Source organism: Apteryx rowi, unplaced genomic scaffold (genome assembly GCF_003343035.1).
Source record: "Apteryx rowi isolate R43461 unplaced genomic scaffold, aptRow1 scaffold_19, whole genome shotgun sequence".
Lineage (NCBI taxonomy): Eukaryota > Metazoa > Chordata > Aves > Apterygiformes > Apterygidae > Apteryx > Apteryx rowi.
The window spans coordinates 2,769,980-2,792,517 of NW_020448196.1; the positions used below are offsets into that span (position 1 = coordinate 2,769,980).

Here is a 22,538-nt window from a genome sequence, read left to right on the forward strand (position 1 = left end):
CCAAATTTTCCATTCAGGCATAGCTATTTGGGGTGGGGGCACGGGGGAATATCAGAGGACATATATTATAATCAACGTAAGCATAATGGCTGCAATTTCTTGAGTAAATGCAAGTCTGAACAAGCCTGAAACACTTTTGTTTGGGAATTAACCATCTTAAAGTTCATCTTTAACCTAGTAGGAACTGAATGCCAGCATAGTCAGCAGCTTCCCTTGACAGCACTTTATTAAAGAGCAATTATTATTCCCATGTTATTGACACTAATTCTGATGCAAGTCAAATAGTTGTTACAAAGTACAGCACTAGGCAGTCATTTTAGGTAGACAAATGTAAAACAATTATTTCAACTATGGCATAACAACTTGTAGATTAAAGAAACTGGTCTCTGAGACAAACTAGAGGTCTGTCTCAGGGTTTGAACAGCAGTTCAGCTATTGGAAAAATGCTTCATGAGCGCTTCCAATTTTACCAATGACTCTCAGTAACCTGGGCAGAATACTGAAGAAGACTCTGTAAAAGCGGGAGTAATAATAGAAGTATTTTGAGATGATGCATCCAAGTGCTAAGAATTACAAAAGAGCATCATCTTCCAAGGAGCTGGTCATCAGGTCCTTGGAAGATATTTTACATCATCATCCTTACCTTTCTTCTGCTGCTTCAGCTGCTTCTGTTTTTTCTTCAAGCTTTTTCAGTAGGCTGCTCTTCTCTAGCCGGCCAAACAGATCTAAGATCTCCAGCTCAAATGCCTGTGTGATTCTTTTCTGGGCCTTGTATCTACTTTCTACTGCTTGCAGCTGACCTCTGAACAGAAAAAGAAACCAAAAGCCTCACACACTACCATCAGGTCCTGTTTCCCCAAATTCTGCCCCAACTATGACAGATGCATTTGTCAATGCATTGCTAAAGTTTTCTTTAGCAAACTCCTACCTCGCTTGGATTTTAATATCTTCTAGGTACTTCTTTTGTTCCAAGAACAGGTGGTCCTTTTTAGCAAGCTGAGATTCCAGTTCAGCTATCCGTTTCTGGGAAGCATCAAGCCTTTGGCTTTGCTGTTGAACACAGAACTTTGCTTTCTCCAGTTCTTTCCGAAAAGCAGCGTGCAACATTTCAACCTCCTCGAAGGAGAGAACACAATGTTAAAGTGCAATCTGATTGTGTGTTATTTTTATTAATATTTAGACAAGTTTCTGATGCTGTAATAGGCATATTTTTAAGCAGGATGGAATAAACCAAGCATTTCTAAAAGCAGATGGAAAACTGGATACTATGAGGCTGCATGCTAATAAGTTTCTGTGGATATAACTGTACGTCACTGGACTTTATTAGCACATTAATGTTTCTTATAAGCTCTTTTCAGGAAAGCAAGCTTGCCAGGTCTGCACCAGATCAGAACAGACAAACTTCATTGTAAAACAGTCTTTGAAACGTGACCTTCATTAAATGCCAGTAAAGCACCTTTTTTTGGCTTACTATTCACCTTCTTCAATGACTTGCTCTCATGCAGAAAGTTACACTCTTGTGAAAGTTATGTGCCTCTAATTAAAAAAAGGTTTCTTTGAAGTCAGGAAGTAAAACAGTATGAACCACAGAAGTTTTAGTAAAGTTAATACTATTCCTTAATAGGGAAACAAATATGAGAGAAGAATAATACTACTTGCTTTAAAATGGCATCTTACACATACTCACTGGTATGTGGTTATCCTGGTTAAGATGTTTCTACAAAGTCTAGCAATACTATCCTATCCATCACACTTCCATGAACTTAAGAGTCCAATGTTACTTTACCAGCAATAGTCTGCTGCCAACTACAGTAAGATCACAGTGAAGTTTCGGTCTCACACAAAGTGGCAGGAAGAAATTGATAAGGATTTACATCAAGTGGCTAAAAGTGACTTCACGTGTACCCCAACATCCCCTTCTTAGCTTTCAAGCTAAGGGTACTGAACAGATTCAATAATAAGATGGTGCATAAAAACAGCTGAATGAAAGTTTAAGCATGAACTCAAACTCCTGAAAAATCAACTTCAAAACAAGATATCTGTTAAGTTATGAAGCATTTCCTTCACTTCGAAAACAAGGCCAAGAACAGCTTGATGACGACCTAAAGTGCAGTCTTCCCAAAGGGCCTCATCTGCAACCCTGCACACTGTACCTTTGTAGTGTCTGTGTGCTTGTGCTGCAGCTGTTCCAAGTACAACTCGTTGACCTCTCCGAGGACCAGAAGTTGTCTGTTCAAGAACTCCATCTGCTGCTGCACTGATTCACTGTTGGAAAGCTTTAAAAGAAATTAAAAAGAATCAAAAGACTGGAATGAATAGTTCAGCAGGAGAGTCTCAGTTGACCTGTACTGTGTTCACACGGTATTTTTATAGAGAAAGGAGACAGAGACAAGAAGCTAATGCCTCAAAGGCAATAAGTGGTAAACAAATGAATTTCCTTAAAGCTGGTTACAGTCCATACCCAATTTCACCTCACAGGCATTGCTTGCCTCAAACAAGACAACCATGTTCCACTTATGTAAGAAGTGCATTTGACTTCTGATATTAGCAAGATCTCTAAAATGCCAAAAATCAAGCAGAGCTTTGCTCAAAGCTTGTATTTCTCAATCTACACATTCCTACTGTGGCAAAAGCAGCCAAAATGGAGAACAGTTTCAGAAACCTTTGAACTGAGTTTAAAAAAAAAAAAAAAAAATCTATTTCTCTCTATGTTGCTCTTCTGCAATTTAAATCAGACACCATAAAACTTAGCACAGGCTTCTTTTGGAATAAGAAAGCACCTGAGAACTGTTATCAGAAAAACAAACAAACAAACAAACAACAAACAGAAAGACACAAAGGGACCCTGGGAACACCGATTCCTCTTACCTTTTGAGAAACTTGGCTAAGAAGCAATTCTGTGTGACACACCTTGTTGTTAGCCTTCTTTAATTCTAACCTCAGGTCTGCAATCATATTCCGGCAGTCCTCCAGCTTGGTCTGTTCAAATAAAGGAACTCGATCAAGGTTCTGAAACTTTAGTAAGGACTAACAATGGCATATGGCTGGAGGGCCCCATCCACCCAGACTGTAAATCAAGTTATACTGAGCACTTGCCAAAGTCCCAAAACCAGTTAAGAAACTGCATTTTTATATTTCCAAATTGAAGACAGAGCAAAATAGAACAGAACTATAAAAGGACAATGGTTGGCTAATTAGGTATCTCTAATTATGCATTGCCTTATTCTGAATTAGGACAATATATCTGATGGAGATGTGTTTAACATGGAGAGAGGTTTAACATAACTTTCTCTAAAATATTTCATGCCATGTCATTAGAAGGGTTATTTTTAAAACTTCAGTAAACAGATAACATAAATTCGTTTAGTGCTCTGCTTCATACCTGCAATTCCTGGCTCTGGTTGTAGAATTCCTCACGGTCATGTTGCAGCTGTCTGATTTGGCTGTGAAGCTGAGCCACTATATTTTCATGTTCCTCCTGAAATTGGTGGTACCTTGCCTGTTCCTTCTGCAGACTCAGTTTGAAGGCCTGGATTTCTCTCTCCTGTAGTTTCAACTGATCTTTCTGTCAGGAACCCCAAATGAAGCATCAGACAATACATCTGCTGTATCAGTGAGAATATCTATCTCAAGTTACTAGCTATGTAAAGCACTAACATCAATTAATAGCACACAGGCTTAATACTTTTCCATACACAGAATATTATATATAAAAAATGTGCTTAAGGGCTGGGGGCGGGGGGAGGGTTTTGTCTGAATAAGAGATTAAAAGGTGTTAGAGTGAACAGGCTGAAAACTCAAAGTCGCATCCAGAGGCATACTGAATAATTGCATGCTCTTCCACTGCACCTCACGCTTTCAAGTTGGACCCGGGCTTCACAGCTGAAACTCTAGTCTATTTTCCAAAAGCTATTTGGAAAGCTACTTTTGGTCCTTCTACTGAATTCTCAAAAGGTGAAATTTTATATAGAAATAGCTATAGATACAGAATGAAACACACGTAAATCTGTAACAAGCCATCCTTCAATACACTTATAACTTTGAATTTTATCATAGTAAATAACTGTGGGGGGAGGGGGGGGAAAACAAACATATGAGCTTTCCTTTTTTTTCTTTTTGCTACTACTCCTCACTTGAGAATTAAGTGGAAAATGAACAATACGTCTTCAAATAACATAATAAGGGGTTTAGATAGGCATTAAGCAACCACTTCACTAACTGTGAAATCTTAATATTCTCCAAAGGTAAGTGCTGGCAGTGGTTAAGCATGCAGGCATCTGTCGATTCAGTTGCATACAGTCAAGTAGAGACTACTGGCTTTAGTAATCATGGTGTGCCTAACTAATCCACAAAAACTGACTTTAATAAAGGCTTCTTTTTCAATTGAGTGGTACTGAAAGATACTGGTCAAACCAATTAATACTTGTTCTAACACCAATGTGTTTAAGTCACTGCTAGATTTATACCCTTGCTCACCATGGCAGCATTATGTTCCTCCAGTGCTGTTGCTTTAATCACTTTTCGCAGGAGTCGCCGGTTCCGAAGGGCATGCTGTTGTCTTTTGAAGCGTTCATACAATAACTGGTTGTGCAGCAAAAGCAATTGGTTACGCAGGGTGTGAATCTCATCTGAAGGGGGAGAACCTAGATGGGAATCAGAAGACAGAGGAGAGATTACTGAACTGTACTATCCCTGTTTCACATAGGGGAAGTGTTTTCTAAAATATATAGATTTCTTTGAAATTACAATTGTAAAAATTTGTAAAAATTTGTTCCATTTGATCTGCAACACAAACTTAAAGTTTTAAACATTTTTCCCCAGAGCAACCAAAAAAAATCTGTTTAGCCAGAAGTCCACTGCAAAGAAGTGGCAGACAAGACTACAGCCTTGACAGTCAAGTTTCTAATCCTATGTTTACTCCCCTGTATTACACAAACTCCACAAGTTAAAAATGTTTTCAGCAGTCACTGAAACCAAAGGTATTTCTTTCTCCTGAACATATACATGCTTTCAACTGGCCTACTCCTTCTATTAAGGAAGAGGCCAAGCTCACCATCACCATGTAAGCCTAAAAGCACAGACTATGACAGACATGTCAAGCAGCAAGAAAAATAACCATCAGTTTAAGTATTTCAAAGCTGGAAAGGTTTGTTACAGGATCAGCATCCCTCTGAAGGCTAGCAGATCTTCAAGTGGACAAAAGTAGAAGCCTCTAGAATTGCAGGGAATTCGGTTTTCATTTTTCAAAGGGGAAAAAAAAAAAAAGCTTGTTGCACTGGAATGTAGGTGCCTATCTGCTGAGCAGATAAACCGTGACTTAATGGAGGGCACCATTTTTCTACAGCATTAGTAAAAAAATGCGCAGGTAATTGTTTAAGCAAGTCTAATAATGAGAGGAACAGACTGCCAAAATACATAAGAGAAACTTCCTCACCTCCAAAGTGAGTCCAGTCAGCAGATTTGCTTGGCAGAGACAATCTGAAAACGAAATGCAGTATTAACCAGTGTGTTTAAATATGCAAACGTTCTGCATTCACTTAAAAATGGGATCCCCATCTCAAAAGAGCTTATAGTCTAATAAAAGAACAATTATGGTCAATTGGTATGAAGGCAACAACAAGGAGGAACCTTGCAAGGAGTGGGTTGCAAGGACAGATAAGGAGAATGTGATTTATTAGAAGCCAAAGAGGAAAAATACTCTCAAGCATAGAAAACAGCATAAGGACAAAGCTGAGTACAGGATAATGAGGAAAAAAAAAAGAAGGAAAGCAGCAGATGAACATAACCCATGAATCTGGTTTTCTAGTTCTTAGCTTCCTTTGTGTCAATCCTTAGCTTCCTTAGCTTCCTTTCTGTCAATCTCTTCTTGGCCTCTACATTTCATTCTGCTTTTGAGAATCTAGTGTGGGACTTAAACCTGACAAAGTAAGCAAATTTCTCCAACAAAGGCACCAAAACCGCATTTGTAACAAAGCCATCAGCCCTGCTCTTCATCCCAAGCTCAGTTATCAAAGACAATAACAGCCCTAACGCCACAGCCCCTTTTATATCAAGCAAACTAGTTACCATTTCAAATATAAAAATTCACTACCCAGAACCCCTCAGGTGGGTAACAGGACATGGTTTCATTCTGAGTTTCCAAACACAGCTCCTTTTCAGGCCCAGCTATTAAAATAAAGCCAACAGAAAAAGGAGAAACAAGGAAGTTTGCAAAATAAGATTTTCAGTCACCTACTTGCTCAGCTCCTTAGTGTGCGCATCTGCTCCTTGCTGTATCAGTCTATCCAGTACTTCCACTGGAGAAGTAGAGGACATGCAGTCTTCATCCTGGGTTCCCTTGGCTTTCTTTAGCAGCTCTTCAGTCTTCTTGCCAACAAAGAGGTAGGCAGTCTTTGGTAATGCAACCTCAAAAAGGTGTTCATACAGGGGAGGCTGCCCACTCCCAAACCCCACTCTTCTCTGTGCCGGTACTTTGCAAGGGCTGGGAGTGAGGATACTTGTCTCCCCAGAGGTTCCTTCCCTGTTACCAGCAGGGCTTTCACCAGAGCCTCCACAGGGCTTGTCTATGGGAGTAAATGTTTGTTTGGGTGTTTCCCGTGCACTCTCAGGCCCAGGCTTGTCCAGAGAAGACGTTAAAGGCTCAGAGGTCAGACCGTGTCCCTGAACGCTAGACACTACTGAATGGGTCTTCTTTTGAGAGCCCGACAGACTTTCATTTGAGCGGTAAAACGGAGAGTCAAATCCTCCTCTAGGCACCATGTGTTCAGCATCAGTTGTGATCTCAGAGATCTCTTTAGATATTGCATCTGAGAAGGATGATGGGGAGGGAAAGCATATTAGTTGGCAAGTGAGCTTAACACACTTAGTTTCTGGACAGCATGCTTTTCAGCATTTCCCTGCTGGACCCTAACCAGTTCTTGTAGAAGCCCTAGGTGTCCGTTTACCTCATACACACTCAGACTTCTTAACATAACTGGGGAAACAAATCCTGCAAGGTGTCCTCAAGTACAATTAGAACCAGGCAGTGCCTCAGAACTGATGGGTGCAAGCTAATCCATGGTTCTGTGACAGAACAGAGATTTTCTTCCTTCTTAAGTAGCTCTTAAATTGTAGCAGTCCTTACACTGGTTGACTTGAAACATCTCCCCAGAGAATTCTCATATTAATAGACAATGCAAATAAAAATGTGCCTTTAAAAAAAAAAAATCTCACCTTGAAGGTAAGCTAGAACTACAGCAACCAAAATACCTTTTTTCTAGAGTATTTGCTCCCCCCTGCCCCCCCCCTTTTTTTTTTTAATTGGGACAGTACACACGAGTTCTGAAGAAGACTAATAAGTTCACAAAGTATACTGTTTGGATTATGCAAAACACCTGAACTTGAAAAGAGTAACATACTATTTTAAGGAGAAAAAAACCCAAAACTGATTCCCTATTTGAAACACGAAAAAAGCAAATAAATAAATGCATCCAATTTCTACAGACGTATTATCAATGACACCATGAAAAACATAGTAAGAATTTAAGGAGAAAGTGACAACTATCTTACGGAAGCTCTCAAAACAGGACTTATGAGAGTTTTGTAGCAATTCCCTGCATAGGGTTGAAGTTGCCTCATGATGAGTACAGATGTCATTGAACTACCCAACAATCATAAATTCATTCACTCATCCTCCTATGAACTTTTTTGTTTGTCTGCTCTTACAATAAATTCTGGCAGAAAAAGTCCTTTCTCATTCCAGTCAACTGCTTCCTAATAAAATGGATTTGAGATTTTTTACTCAGGAGAACAAGTCTGAATTGTGGGGACAAGTCTTTAGCATTGGGCAACTTTTCAAAGGAACAAGACAGGTTGCAACAAGAATTCCATGTGGTAGGTCTAGAAATGACACATCTTAAATTAATGACACGGCTCACAGAGAAGGGATCTGAACATATAAAAGGTAACCTAGAATGTACTGAGAACAATAGTGATATCACATAAGGCTAAATGAGCAAGCACAATCTATTTATCTTGTATTTCAACATTACAAACATTTCCTCAGCTAGGATGTATGTAAGGATGATGGAAATTACCTTCCTCTCTGTCCTTTTCAGCACTATCTTCAAAAGACAAACCTCCTAAAAATTCTGGAAGATCACTTAAAGTTACTGAACTTTTACTACCAGGTGTGTCTGAAGAAAAGAAAAAAAAAAAAAAGAAGTTAGTTGTATTGATGCTATTTTGTCAAGTTTATCATAGCACAAAACAGAAGTCTCTTACTGCCATAAAGGCTTTAGAATAAGCTCGTCCATCCTGCAGATTCCTCCTCAAAAGAGGAACATTCCCAACTCCTGTTCCATTTGGAAATAACTTCAGAGTTTAGTCACTGGTTCGTCCAGATGCAGAAATGTGGTTTTGAAATATTAAGATTTGTTACTGCAAAACAGGCAAACGCAGCCTCCTCTACAAACAGGAATGTGCTGTCTGCAGCTGAACCCATTAAAAACAAAAGAAGTTGCAGCCTAAGTGCAGCATGACGCCTATGCTTCCATATCAGCTTTAAACTTCCTCTTAGTTTCTGATCTGCCTACAAATGGACACTGCTCACCTGTAAAAAGGAAGTTTAGGGAACTGACGTGTTACGAACTTGACCACAGGTGACTACTGATCAAAAGTCTGAGACAGCTACCAGGGAGATATATACTAAGGCATGTAGGATGGAAACCTTATGCTCACAGCTCAGTCACAGATCAGGAACCCAGTGAAAAACCTAGCCCATTCTTAGCTTGTGAATCAGAAAGTTCAGATTTCAGTGCTGTTAGACAACTTCACCAGGGAAAACCAGCTTTAAATTCCAGTATTATCTCCACCTTGAAGATGATTAAGATCCACAGTACAGAGGTCTCAAATACAGTGCCAAAATCCCTTTCTACAGCTGTCACAGTTGTAGATGACAGAGAATGAAAAATGGACTCTAGATTTACCTATTAGAAGCTGTGTTCCTCAACCATCCACTGTTGATTTCAATATTCCACAGGATTAAAAAAAACAGTTCTCAAGTATTCAAGTTCTCTCAATATAATTGTAGATAGAAAACAAAGTTTCTCCAAAAGCCTTTAAAAGGGAGCATCGTATCTATCCTTATGTGCAGCCTTATGGTTTGATCCAAATATGTGACATAGAACTTGTTCAAGTACAACTTCATACACTCTTGTTGCTTCTAAAGAAAAATTCACCCTCAAAGCTTCAGCTTAAACAAAAAAAAAAAAAAAAAAAAAAAAAACTTTTTCATCCTTCAGTGTAGATCTGTATATTTACCCACGCATAAGAATGCAACAGGGCCAGTTAAAAAATTCTGCAAGCTATTTCTGAAGGTGAATAGTTAAAATGAAATCAAAAGCATCACAGGAAGATTTTAAATTGAATCACAAGTTAGGGCAGGATCCTGGAACTACGAAGAACTCATTGGGGGAAAAGAAAAAAAAAAAGAAAAAAAAAAAGAGAAAAACCTGTGGAAAAGTGTTTGGCAATTGGAACATCTATCAATAAAACCAAGGTTTGTTTACAATAAGGTTACTGAAAACGGGGAGAGGAAAACTGAGTTTACCCAATGATTTCTCACTGTTTGTGACATTTTGCTGTCGGTACAGTAAAGGCCTCCCAGGATCTGGTTTGTCCTCCTGGAAGGAAAAGAAAAAAAAAACAAAAAACAAAAAACAGATTCCTTGCATCAGAGATCTGGTGGAAACAAATCTCCTGGACATTTTCACAGAGAGGAAGTTCGGGCAGACAGACGTCTTAAACAACAAAGCAATATAACAGTGCTGAAGACTGAGTAAATGAAAATCTACGTTGTCTAAACTTAGAAGAAAATTTTTTTTTGCAATATAACAAACATTAAGTTGGTTACTTTGATTTTTCTCTGGTCTGTGGTCATTGCATATATGGCAAGTCAGTGAAAGAATGAAATCAGATTTGTTTGGCAGAAAAATTGTGTCATACCTTTTTAGGAGGCGTGGCAGCAGCTGAAGGGAGTGAAACATGCACAAAGTCATCTGAAATGCAGGCTGGTGGTGGTGATGTAGCTGGCGTTCCCAAAGGTGTCCCTTTCCCCCCTGCTGAAAAGGGGGAGCAAGTTTTCTCAGTTAGGCTCCCACTTCCTTATTTTAGCTGAATATCATACGTGGAGAACTGTATGTTTAAACACTATCTCAATCATCTACATCTTCAATCTCTTTCAACTACTTATCAAGCTGAAAGCGCACAGTTTCTAGAAGGCCAGTTTCAGACTTTGGCACTTAATTCACTATAACCTATTTTCTATCTTGGTGTTTGCATCAGTACTGCACTGGGTGACCAGGCACTCGGTCCACACAGATAATGACTTGAACCTATCCAAAGGCAGAGTCTTGCATTCCCATTTAAGAAGCTGACAGCAAAATATACAGCCAGAAATTCTATGTTAAATTTAAAAAAAAAAAATACTGAAGGCCTAATCCTGAAATGCAGCACATACCGGATGTGCTGAAAGCTTTGCTGTAAGGTTGTGATGCAGACTGGGATGACTCTGACGGGGTAATGCCAGGGGAGGTTGGTGGAGTGGTCATACCACAAACTGCAGAAGGGCTCCAGATGGTAACCTATGTAAAAAGCAATACACAGCAAGTACAAATCAGTGAAGCTCAGGTAAAGAACATCTGTACTGTAAAACATCTGTATCCAGGTTCTGACACAGGGAACCAAATGAGTACTAAAGCTGAAATGTACTTTAAATTCTGAAGGATTCACAATACTTTTCAGAAAGATGCATTTTTGAGACTGTCATGAGAAGCTAAGAGTAAGGTGCAAACAGCCTTAAACGCTTGCTGCACATTATCTTCTGCTTTACCTGCTGTGGCTCAGTTGACAGCCGCATCGACTGTGGGCTCAGAATCTGAGGTAGCTGCCCTGGCATTTGTGATAGTGTTAGCCGAGGAGTGGAATAAGGGGTAGAAGTCCCTGAAAGTTAAAAAGTGTTACATGTCAAATACAAATCAGTGATTCTCCTGGCTAATATTAAAGACTTAAACAAGGCAATTCAAATCCATTCAATGTACACATTCACAGCTAACAAGCAACAGACTTTTCTTCCAACCCGAGAAAGTATCTCTTGAATATATTACATACTACAGCTTGAGAGATGGGAGAGGGAAGAAGAGAGAGACAATTTTGAAACAGTAACAGAGAAAGATTTTGCCAACCATTTGTATGTCTGCATGACCAGAACATATGTTTTTTAAATCAAAGTTTATTTGCTGGTGCATAAGAACTGGACTTTCAGTCAGATAAACTAGTAAGACGCCTCACTGCTATAGGGCCCATTTTCTTCCAGGAAAGAAGTATTCATTAGGTGTCAGGCAGGTCTTACCATAGCTGCTCTGTGTGTCAATGTAATGGCTGGCACTGGGGTCAGTTTGATGATGCTTTAAGCTTGTGCAGAGTTTCCGAGACACAGAGTAATAGCCATCTTCATACGATGCTTCTGCAGGGTCCAGGGAGATTTTGGCACATTCTATCACAACATCATGAGTTTCTAGTCTTTTCCACCTGCAGACAGTTTTTGGATCCAAAAGAGTAAGTTAGTCAATTATTGTTACAAACAAGGGTTCCTGGAGATATCAGGAATTGGCTTGTAGGATGGCTCTTTTGTTCCAGACAGCTTTGCATGCTCCCAGCCAAAACTGGAACAAGGCACCATACAGAAATTGCAACCAGATGACTTGTAAGAGGGGGTCTCCGACTTGGAGACAAACAGCTTTGACACAGAGATCCATAAAGGTCTGCCATGGAGCACTCTGGAAAGGAGGAACAGCATACGAAGACTTGGTTCATCCTGAGCTTCAACGGCTGTAGAAATCAGCTCAACTAGACTCAGATGTTGGTTGTCAAAATTTAGACAGGCCAGCAGTGACGGATCTTACATTACTAAAGCAATCACCATCTGCAATGCCAGTTTCAGGTCTGTACTCTTTTTGCCCCTCAAGTTTTGGGAATGCTTTTATATTCTTATTTCTTTCATTCTGAAAACCTTTTCTCACTAAATTTAGCATCTGAATTAGATCTGTCCAATATTTGAGGGGATGGAAGTTCACTGTAAAGAAGAGACAGTACAGAAGGCTGTCTATTAAAGACTGAGTCACTTTTGAATGTAAGGTATTTTGTGCAAGATACCAACTCAAAAGGCTTCAACTGATAGTTTTGTGCCAATCGTACTCCTTAGTGGTACTGCCCTCCTCCCATCCCTCTTCTCCCTGTCTGGAAGAAGCCTGAAAAACTGATCATTGTGATATTCAATAGGTTCCCATTTAGTAGTGTTTTCCTAGTGGCTCTGAAAAGCAGGGCAAGAGCACTACTCTGCAGGAACAAGAGTCAAATTCTCCTCTTCAGTGGCTGGGCCTGTGGAGACAAGAGAAAAGCAGCAAGTGGTGCTGCTGCAGGCAAATGAGCCTATTTCTAAAGAAAACTAATACAGCTGATAATGTTAAGACATACCTGTTAAAAGAATTGATCTGTTAACTGAACCAATATCTAGGTACCAAAACAAACACACTGAAGCCATTTTATGCACTTAAATCCCACCAAGTACTTCAACAAACCACAGAATAGAACATGACCCAAACCTCAAGCCAAAAAAGCACATCAACAGAGGAAGTTTCTCTATACTTAATTATAAGCAATTTTTTTTTTTGGAACTTTATGAGGATGCTTGATCATTATGTCATAAAAAAAATAAATAAAGTAAACTGTAAGGAGTAGACATCCTATACCAGATAAAAAATTAATTTAGAGCCCCAACATTGCTGTTAATGACCTATCACAACAGTGTTTGCTTATTCATGCTGGCTGTAAGCCTGTATGAAGAAATTCTACATGTTTACCTGGTTACCTATGAATATGGATGGCAAAACACCACAGGCACACACTGTTGTTGACAAACAAGTTTCTGCTGTAAGCCTTCTGAAATAACCCAGCTAAAAGCTGCTAATAAGCTAAAAGCAGCTAAAAGCTGCTCATAATAGCAGAGTGAACATATATACCTTCGTGGGTCCAGTTCATGGTCCTTGGATCCAGTCACTAATTCTGGATGAATTCGCACATGTTCCATCATTGGCTGGATGAGCAAGAGCAAAAAAAGATGCATTATCAATACAACATTTTCTGATTACACTAAACCGCACAAAGCTGAATAGCAACGTATTGATCCTAATTGGTCAGAGTTTTACATTTAAAATAAAACTAGCATAACTCATTTACTTCCAAATGAGATTTCTGTCCTCCAATAGCCTGTTTTGATTCTATTTTATTGAGTAGCACTCAGTTAAATCAATGCAGTGTATTAATTTGGCAGATAACTGCCTTTTTATAGCTATGAATTCCTTGTCTCACATGACATGGAGATAAGCAGCATTTTACCTTGACGACCTCTTCAAAGGTCTCCAAGTTTTCCTTCATACTGTAGTGAGAGCGCAGAAAGGAGACAAAATTGCAAGGGTACATTCCATAAAGACGATGAAAGAGAGCATAAACACTGGCATGAAGATGGACAAGATAAGTCTCTGCCACGTGACCTGGGAAAAATAGTTGGAATCTTTTTTATTACATCAGAGGAAAGAAGAAAACTTCCAAGAATGTAAGCAAAGAGCTTTTAAATTTGAAATACTAAATGGAACAAGTCTTCTGAGATAAGAATAATTGCTAGCAAAGCCATATGGCTTTCTGCGAGAAGAGGCAACACTTCTCAGCTCAGAGCAAAACCAAAAAGTAGATATGAAGTGTTAATTCCAGCCAGTATCCTGTCATTCTTAGGATTAAACACAGAATTTTCTATTCAAATTGAAAGCCATAACCCATCAAGATAGTGAGCGAGAGTTTGCAAGAGTGAATGATTAAAAAACAACAAAAAAGAAGCAAATTAAGTTGCTTCAGTTTAAAGATAAAAACTAAAAGCTTATCTCCACAAAAACAATCACAATAGACTTGAACAGACTCTTATTAGCTGTCTTTCTGTCTCGTAGGTATTAATCTTATTTGGCAGTGGCAAATGGCCCTCTAAATAGCATCTTTCCATGCTTAACATAGCATTGTTTCATACAACCATATGACACAGAACAACAAGTCCAGCAAAACCAACTCATCAGAACCACTGTTAGAACTGAAAAAGACTAGTTTTACCAACACTTTCATGCCTATTGATAGTCACTCATTAAAAGAAACTCTTACATGTTCCTTCAGCCCCCTCCCCATTCATACCTGGGAATCTCAACTTCCCTAATACCTGCCTCAAGCGTTAGCAGTTTTTCCTTCTCTGTTAAGCTCAGATTTGCTTTTTCACTGTCATCCAGGTAGCATTTCTATCCAGTGACACTTCTTCTAATGGCAGCAGCACCATATGAAAGAATCTAAATGACTTCTAAATTCTGAGCAAAGAATCACCACCCAACACTAGCTATCAGAGTACAGAACAGCTTGTGGGCTTAATACATCATTTCTCATGTTTAAATATTCTCAGACCATTCATAGTTTCACAAAAGAGAGTGCTCACCAACTGCGTAAGAGTCACAAGGATACTACCAAACCACAACTGCATGCAATAAAGTTGAAATCTCACCTGAATTCTGCAAGCACCAGGCTGAGAGACGGCCAAAGATACCAAAGAAATCATGAAGGTATTGTTTGCCAGACTGAGGAATCATTGGCAACATGGTTATTAGCACTAGGACACCTGTGGTGAGTACTACTACATCCGTGTCAGTCTGCAAGAAGGGAAAAAAGCTTGCATTAGTTAAAATAGTTGAATTTATTCTTTCCAAGGATGAAGCGAACACTGCATCATCCTCATGGAAAACACTCTCTACTCTGAAACAGCTTTTGCTAAACCTAGCATACTTTAATGAACCAAAGTTCTTGTCTCTCACACCTGGAATAAACCTAAGAAAAAGACTGGAGATTTTTGCTACTCTTCTGTTATTCACCTACTGCTTCTCTGTATAAAGACTTGACTTACTTAAAAAGGGAACATTACCATAGTTCCACAATGAGTTAAAAAAAAAAAAAAAGAAAAAAGAAAAAAAGAAAAAAACCCAACAGTGTTATGTGAAGCATCTTATATGTTGCCCTCCTTTCCCAGAGCTAAGAACACACTGCATTCAGAGCCTAGGAAACTGCAAGTCTGATCAAGGTATTCAAGGGTGTTGGCTAACTAACAGCACAAGGGTCAAACACCTTCTTTTACATCTTCTTTAACATGAACATCTAAATTACTGCAAACTTAACTTATTTTTGTGCAATTTGCAAACAAGTTACCTGTCATAATGTCACAGTAACTTTTCAGGATAAATGAATTAACATGATAAAAAAAACAATCTATATAATAATTTAAAGCTTTACTAAATTAAGGGCTAGCAGATCTGTGTGAGAGACTTGAAATATGCACCAAAAAAAATCTCAGTACTGTTGAAATCCTGAGAACAGACGTAGGCACTGCTGTATGGTATGCAAGTGTAAACAGTGCCTGGTTGATGACTCCAACTGCTAAATACTGCATAAAGCACTCATTCAAACAATAGTCAGATCCCCACGACTTACACTGAGAGAAAGGGATGTGGTAGTAAAAGTCTTTAGCTAGATGAAACAGTAATAGAGAATCAGGTTTTAGGATCGGAAACAGAACGTGTTTAAATCTTTTCCTGGGGCGGCCCCTAATTGTTTCCCCAGCTTAAGGGGCACTTCCCTCAGTAGCTGCTGACAACCATGGGCTTCCTCTGCTTTGCCAGGAGAGGGGTGTAAAGAGCACAGGTAGCCTGTGGTCAGAAGCCACTGAGCTGGTCTTTGCACTTCTCAAGAGCCACTCAGGCTGCCGCAACACATTGAATGTCACGGATTTTTCTTCCTCCGTGTAGTCTACCTCCTCCATTCTCATTCAGTCAGACAGAACCTTTCACAGCACACACGTGTGTCCGCTCCTGTCCCCCTGAACACATCCCTAGCGGTTCCACAGCTCTGTTCCACTCCTACCAGCTTGCTGACATACTTCACTCCTCTCACACTTGGAGCGACTGAAAAGAGTAACAGCACACTTGTCAGGCAAGTCAAGAGTTCCTGGGACAGCACTAGTAGTTTTTTCTTTGACAGTTACAAATCCCTGTGTTTTTGTTTTCAAGAACACTGGCACATGACTAAGTCATGCATTTTAATGTGACTTACATGACTGATATTAATTCTTGACTATCATATTAAATATGACTGACAATGTACTCCAGGTCTCAAAACACTTTCCACACTTTAATCACTGTTGTAATACCCACACTGTACAGTATGGGAATAGATAAATTTGCAGGTGGGAAAACCAAAGCATGGGGAGACAGCCACCTCCTTGTACTCTAGCAAGTTTGCGGCAAAGAAGGGAAAGTGTGCCAACTGCAAGGTAACTTCATCATGGAATAACCTACTGTAGGGCCTATCTATACTAAAGCAGAGCATGTTACCTTACACACACAAATTTCAGAATGCACAAATGGGATGTTATTGTCCTTCTCATTAAGTTCACATTCAAGATGACTATCCAACTTCACCAAGGGTCCTCTGTCTTTGACTTTTTTTTAAAAGAAGTATCAGTAAGTTTCCCTAACTCAAAGTTATACAATGACAGAGATCTTTAGATACACAACTGTTAGTAATGACAGGATCAACACAGAGCATCTAGTAGATATAACTCCAGCCTGTCTCAGTAGAAAGGGAGCGTGTTTTCAGTATTTTATCAACATTTTCTTTCTTCTTTTCCCACAATTTAACCAAATGACACCAACACAGAACACAAATTCCTTGGGCTGCAAGTATGTTTATTTACCTCAAGTGCACAAGTGTTTTACAGACAACACTGACAGTTCTTACCTTGAGACACTTAAGTAATGAAAGCAGGAGAGGTGCTTGAGAAAGCTTATGTTTCCAAGACGGCTGTCGTCTTATCACATGCCCCAGCAGAGAGAGCGTGGGTAAACGGGTAGCAGCTTTGCCCATGTATTCATTAATTTTGTCCAGTAGGTGCTGATACAGGATTTTGCGAAGAGCAGTAGAAGGAGGAAAGATTTTGTATTTAACTGATATATGTTCTTTTTCATCAGCCTCTATATTCAGCAGTTGCTATTGTCATTTATGGAAGTTACGGTTCTTTTACAAACATATAGGATCCAGAACAAAGAAAACCCAACAATAAATTTAAGTATTCTGGTGGTGAAATGCAAACTATTCAGTCCAGAATCAGCCACTGCACTTCAAAGCACTTATTAAATTATTTATTAAGTAAATAAAACAGAAGTAAAACAAGTTCTAGTGCCGTTCTCTCAATCTACTTAAAAATGCTTACATGCTCTCACAATCCCCAAGTCCTTTTTGGCTAGATTGAACAAGCAGCAGTAACATTGCAAATAGACAGCATTAAATATTTAAGTAAATCCCCCCCTCCCCAAATTTCATTTTAGAAGTTCTTTACTTAACTGGGCCAGTTTAAAGAACACACAAAACAAAGTCCTTTGTTTGAAGGGTTTGGGTTTTTTTTCCTCCTCAAAACTACTCTTACTACAGAGATACTGCATCTCTACAACAAGGTAATTCTATATGAGAATGCAAAAGCAGACTTCTAACTGATGCTATTTAAAGCCTTCTTTAATACCAGTCTAACATCTGCCAATCAGCCATACTTAACATCAAGATTGTTTTACCTTGTCATGAGGCTCTTGCAGCGTGGACAGTATATGCAGTGCCTGCTGAGAATTGGTTTCCAAGTAATAGTCTACCAGGTTGTTCACAAGCATAGGTCCACGGTCTATCAGTTTGTTTAGAGCAAGGAAAAAAAAAAAAGTACATTCTCAATACACTAAAAATTAATTCCTCATTATAGGAATGTTGCACAATGTTATAATAATTATTACATAATTTATAATATGAACTAGTACTTAAGTGTTACCAGACCTTTAAGAAAATGAGACCTCTCAACTACATTCTCCAGTCCCTAACTATTCAAGCAATTGTATTCAGCTCAGTGGGAAAGTAATTACTTTTTTTAAATGACTAACAATTATTGTGGCACTGCCTAACCTTGAGTTGTCTGAATTGCATGAGTATTTTACCAAATACAGGTATAGAGTTCAGGAGTAACTTGACATTCTCTCCCTTCAACAGATAAAGGAGAACTAGTTCAGACCTAAGGAGAGTAACACTGCTCTCACCCTCTGAAAAAGTTCCAGCAACATAAGGGACACCTTAGTAGCAGAAAGCATTTTTTCAAGAAAGTTTGGGTCTGATGTTTTGTTTGGGGGTTGGTGGATTTTCTTGGAATGAGCAAAATACCACCAGTTTCCCATGAAGTGGATGAAACCAAGTTCTTTTTAAATACACTTGACAAGGTAAGTCTCATCAGCTCGTAACCTGAGGTTATGCCACAGGAAAATCCCGTCGTTTTATAACAGCATTTTAACAGTTACATAATAGTGCACCGCTTGGAAGGTCTGTTAAGTAAAACGGACTGAAGAGAAGCCTCAATCCTTAAAACAATTTGAATCCCAAATGTTGAGAATTTCTTTCAAGTCACATTTGCAAAAGAGTACATTTCATAGAAAAAGAGTTATTCTATTTTTATTGGTGTAAAAGCAAAACCCTTCCTCCAACCCTGTATAAGAATACGTACCACAAATGAGATTATCTTTGAACGCAGCTGTTATATCTTCCAGGACACCCAGAATTGGAGAATCCAGCATTGAGAGGAGCTCACCAACATTTGCTTGCTGTGCCATGATGCAGGTACTAACATGAATGTGGAGGTTAAAATTTCAGGAAGTTCCTCATTGGTGCCTCTACCAGGCTAGAAGAGAAGAGAGAACAGATGAATGAGTTTTCCTTTCCATCTTAAATCTCTCATCACTTCCCTATTTCTTTTCTGCACTATAACCCATTTAACAGTCTTATACTGAAAGGATTGCTAGAGTTTACACACCTGCAATAAAAGCTGCATGAGAAATGTTTTCAAAGAAGCCAGTAGGTCACAAGCAGGTTTTATTTGTCTTTTTTTTTTTTTAATACCTAAATCTGCTTTATGGAAAATCCTAACTAACATACATATATTGTGACTATGAGAGCATTTTGGTACCACATTTCTTTAATTTGCTCTCCAGGTAAGAATAAAGTCTTGAATAAAATGCAAACAGCTCCCTGGAATTGCTCCATTCTAGCTTTCTTAAAGCAATTCCTTCTCAGTCAACCTTTCAAGCATTCTGCATAGTGGTCTACACTCTGGAAATAATCTGCCATCTCAAGACCCCTTTCCACTCCTGTGGCTAGATGAGCAATAAGAAATTCATTGCCCTCTGCTTTACATTATTGCATACTATTAGTTTCGTGCTTAAATACTTGCAATGGAGCCAAGTTGCAGCTGTTAGGAAACTCAGTTAGGGTCACTACAGCTGCTGTTGCTTGGCCTCTCTGTGCATAGTAACTAAAAATCACAAGCTTAGCAGCACAATATGCCATGTTTTCACAATTTGCGAGTTTTATATTAAAAACCCCACAGTGCAAAAATTGTACAGATTATTAAAAGCAACAGTGTGAAGATAACACAACTCTGGTCAGCTTCACAGTACTAAGCAGGACTAAATTTAAATCATTCCAGGCTTTTAAGATGGCCTCCTCACATGTAGCAGCAAGGGAAAGATTCAGGTATCACCCCTAGCTACCACAAAATGAATCAAGTTTTGCTCTGTCAATAAGCAACGTAGGCTGAACCTTTCCCAGTGGCAGAAAGAATTTGGCTTCACATCACATCTAGTCTTACTAGCGAGGGTTTCTTCTTTCCTCTTACTTCCAGCTAGCGTACATTTTTCATTTCCTTTATGGAAGGCAGGATTTACACGTAACAAGTTTACACGCAAGGGATCTTTTTACTGCAATTGTGTATACAGCACCTGTTCTGCGGATGAGTCGAGCTTCTGTCTCCACCGCTATTAACCACACACCTTTCATGATCGCTAAATTAAAAAAAAGCATTAAAAGGTTAACAAAAGCTACAATTTATTCTTCCTCATCAAACCTTACATATTCAGAACAGTGTTAAGTCCTTCACTAAGAATAGCAGAGTTATGCACCTCCCGCATGAGGAAAGTCAGCCTGTAGTTTGAACTACACCTAGAAGTGTTGCATGGTTGCCCTTTCCAGAATTGTTGATAGGTTCAGCTGCACAAGGGCCTCAACTAGACAGCTTCCACAAGATTGTAGTTTTGTGCTGTAAACTTTCAAAAACTGATAAAGAGTTTTATTTATTGTAGGTAAAAATCTTACCAAACAAAGCCTTCTCTTATCATACCAGATTCTGTGCCTAGTTTAATTATGCTAAAGGGAAGATCCAGACAGGGTAAGGATACTTGAATTCATTTACCATTTCAAATGAGCAGAAAACAAGAATTACAAATAACCCTGCAGGAAAGGCATTAAAATTCAGTTTTAGTTGTGAAAGCATTAACAGAATTAAGGGATCATTTTGAATACTTTCTAGTTGACAATCTCTAGAGAGGAAACAGCAGTGAACTCCAGGTTTACCTGCCTTATGTCCACCTTGAAACAGCTACAAAAGAACATGTCTTCAGACTCTGTGCAGCACAGCGTTATACATCAGCTGAGGACATTAGTGTTCTATTTTACATGATAACCCTGTACTTATATACATATTACTTTCTTGAAAACTTATGTTTGAAATTGTTACTGGACAGGAGGAGTTAACCTGCCTACCAGTAAACTTTGTCATAAGCAACATATCATTTCAGTAGTCACAGACCTACCCAAGGTCACTTTTATTAGGGCCACACTAGTCTATCAGTTTACTTAAATTGGCACTGATTGCAAATTCAAAGGAGATAATATGGTACCACACTTGCATGAGGCATTTCTTTAGCAACAAACTTTCTTAAAATGTTCCAGTAATCACAGTTCCAGAACACAGCTATGGGGTGTAAGTTTTACTCTCCCTTTTGGCAAAAACAAAAAACAAAAGGAAATTAAAAGAGAACCCACACAACTCACTTTGCAATGATCATAGCTGAACAGTCTAAATAAAATTTTAGTTCATCTACAAGCAGCTAGCGGAGACTGCTAATTGAAATGTTTCAGATATAAATGCCATTTCTTTTCACATCACATTGGCAAGATGTTAAAAACTGCAGACATAAAAATTGGCTGGTACTTTGAGCAAGACTTTGAATTAAAAATAAAAAAGGGAAACTTTGGGGGGGGGATGAAATGGGACGCTTTCTTCTCAAATATAGAACAGATCTTAGTCCGTTTCCCAAGAGAATATGAGTAGGGTTGCCTTTTTTTTTTTTTTTTTTTGATTCCTTACTGTGCAGACTTTCAAACTTTAAATTCAAATTCTTCCTCAAAGAGCTTACAGTTTAGAAGGCAAGAAGTATTCGGAGAGACACCACCCTTTCAAAAAGTTTAGGTTACATAGAGGGATGGCTTTGAAAGAGTCAACCTTTCACTTCATTACTCATCTTCAGGAGTCAACTGTTTTGTTAGTGTCTAGTAATCACTGTTACAATAATTTACTCAATTACAGTTACATTGAGATACCCAGTATTCAAGCAGTCACAGAACACAGTGGAAGAAATATATGGGAAAAAAAAACTAATTTCCTACAAATAATCTATTCCTTTATTTCTGAGAACACTACTTTTGAGACTGTGAAGGGTTTGTTAAAATAGATGTCTCTAAATTTCCATCAGGACATGGTCTCAGCTACGGTTAAGCAATAGATTCACCAGCTTCCTAAGGAAAATGAATGAGTTGTTTAAAGTCTCATTAACAACAGGCATGACCACACCCCCAAACCAGCTGCGAGCAAAACCTGTTTTGAGAATTAAAGCGGCATAAACACTAGTCTGCTTTTTTACCCCATCAAGACCTTGTCACCTCTACTTTCTTCAACTCTATTGCCAAAGCAACTTCTGCAGAAGAGACAATAACCTCCTACAGAGAATGCCCCCCCCTTTATTTTTTTGGCTTTACTAATACTATTAATGTTTGGAGCAGATCTTCATGACACCAATAAAAGCCTCAACAGCAGGTTTCATTAATTCTGATGTTGCCAGAGGAAAAACTATGGCATGGTGAAATCAAGAAGTATGCCTATGCAGACCCAGTAGATGAGCTCTGGCAACCAGGTTCAACAACACACTTGTCAGCAGATGGGAAAAGCACTAGTTTAAGTGTTCAGTAGTTCTCAAACTTTATACTATCAGCTTGCTGGCACTCACAAACACTATAACCTGATGAAAACAAGGTTGATAATGCAAGTTTAGTTCCAATAACTGCACATATAGGTGACTAATAGTTTCTCAAGCTCCCTAAATTAATTAAAACAGATGGCTGAAGTAACCTTATGCCAATAAAATCCAGGACAGTTTAAATTAACTTGTCAATCAGTATTGTCAAAGTATTTTAAGTAAAGTGGAGCAATCTCTACTCCAAAAGCTGGT

The 22,538-nt window shown here is 38.8% G+C and overlaps 1 protein-coding gene across 5 annotated transcripts in view; it reads right to left on the reverse strand.

Annotated features, from left to right (window-relative positions):
- Positions 1-22,538, reverse strand: part of TSC1 (TSC complex subunit 1) — a 31,566-nt gene that overhangs the window by 3,732 nt on the left and 5,296 nt on the right. For 2 of the 5 annotated variants that reach the window (XM_026062045.1, XM_026062046.1), the window contains exons 2-22: positions 19,974-20,036; positions 18,704-18,877; positions 17,739-17,842; positions 16,912-17,064; positions 14,630-14,774; positions 13,435-13,589; positions 13,059-13,132; positions 11,390-11,568; positions 10,871-10,980; positions 10,499-10,622; positions 9,985-10,100; positions 9,590-9,662; positions 8,076-8,174; positions 6,236-6,806; positions 5,435-5,478; positions 4,477-4,643; positions 3,383-3,565; positions 2,869-2,979; positions 2,154-2,276; positions 929-1,116; positions 644-802 (exon numbers count right to left, since the gene is read on the reverse strand). In XM_026062045.1, coding sequence (XP_025917830.1) covers positions 644-802; positions 929-1,116; positions 2,154-2,276; positions 2,869-2,979; positions 3,383-3,565; positions 4,477-4,643; positions 5,435-5,478; positions 6,236-6,806; positions 8,076-8,174; positions 9,590-9,662; positions 9,985-10,100; positions 10,499-10,622; positions 10,871-10,980; positions 11,390-11,568; positions 13,059-13,132; positions 13,435-13,589; positions 14,630-14,774; positions 16,912-17,064; positions 17,739-17,842; positions 18,704-18,809 — 2,984 coding nt within the window. In that variant the 5' untranslated portion in view covers positions 18,810-18,877; positions 19,974-20,036. Of the gene's footprint in view, positions 1-643; positions 803-928; positions 1,117-2,153; positions 2,277-2,868; positions 2,980-3,382; positions 3,566-4,476; positions 4,644-5,434; positions 5,479-6,235; positions 6,807-8,075; positions 8,175-9,589; positions 9,663-9,984; positions 10,101-10,498; positions 10,623-10,870; positions 10,981-11,389; positions 11,569-13,058; positions 13,133-13,434; positions 13,590-14,629; positions 14,775-15,955; positions 16,048-16,911; positions 17,065-17,738; positions 17,843-18,703; positions 18,878-19,973; positions 20,037-22,538 lie in introns of those variants that run through there. The other 3 variants (XM_026062047.1, XM_026062048.1, XM_026062049.1) reach the window with 3 other exon arrangements.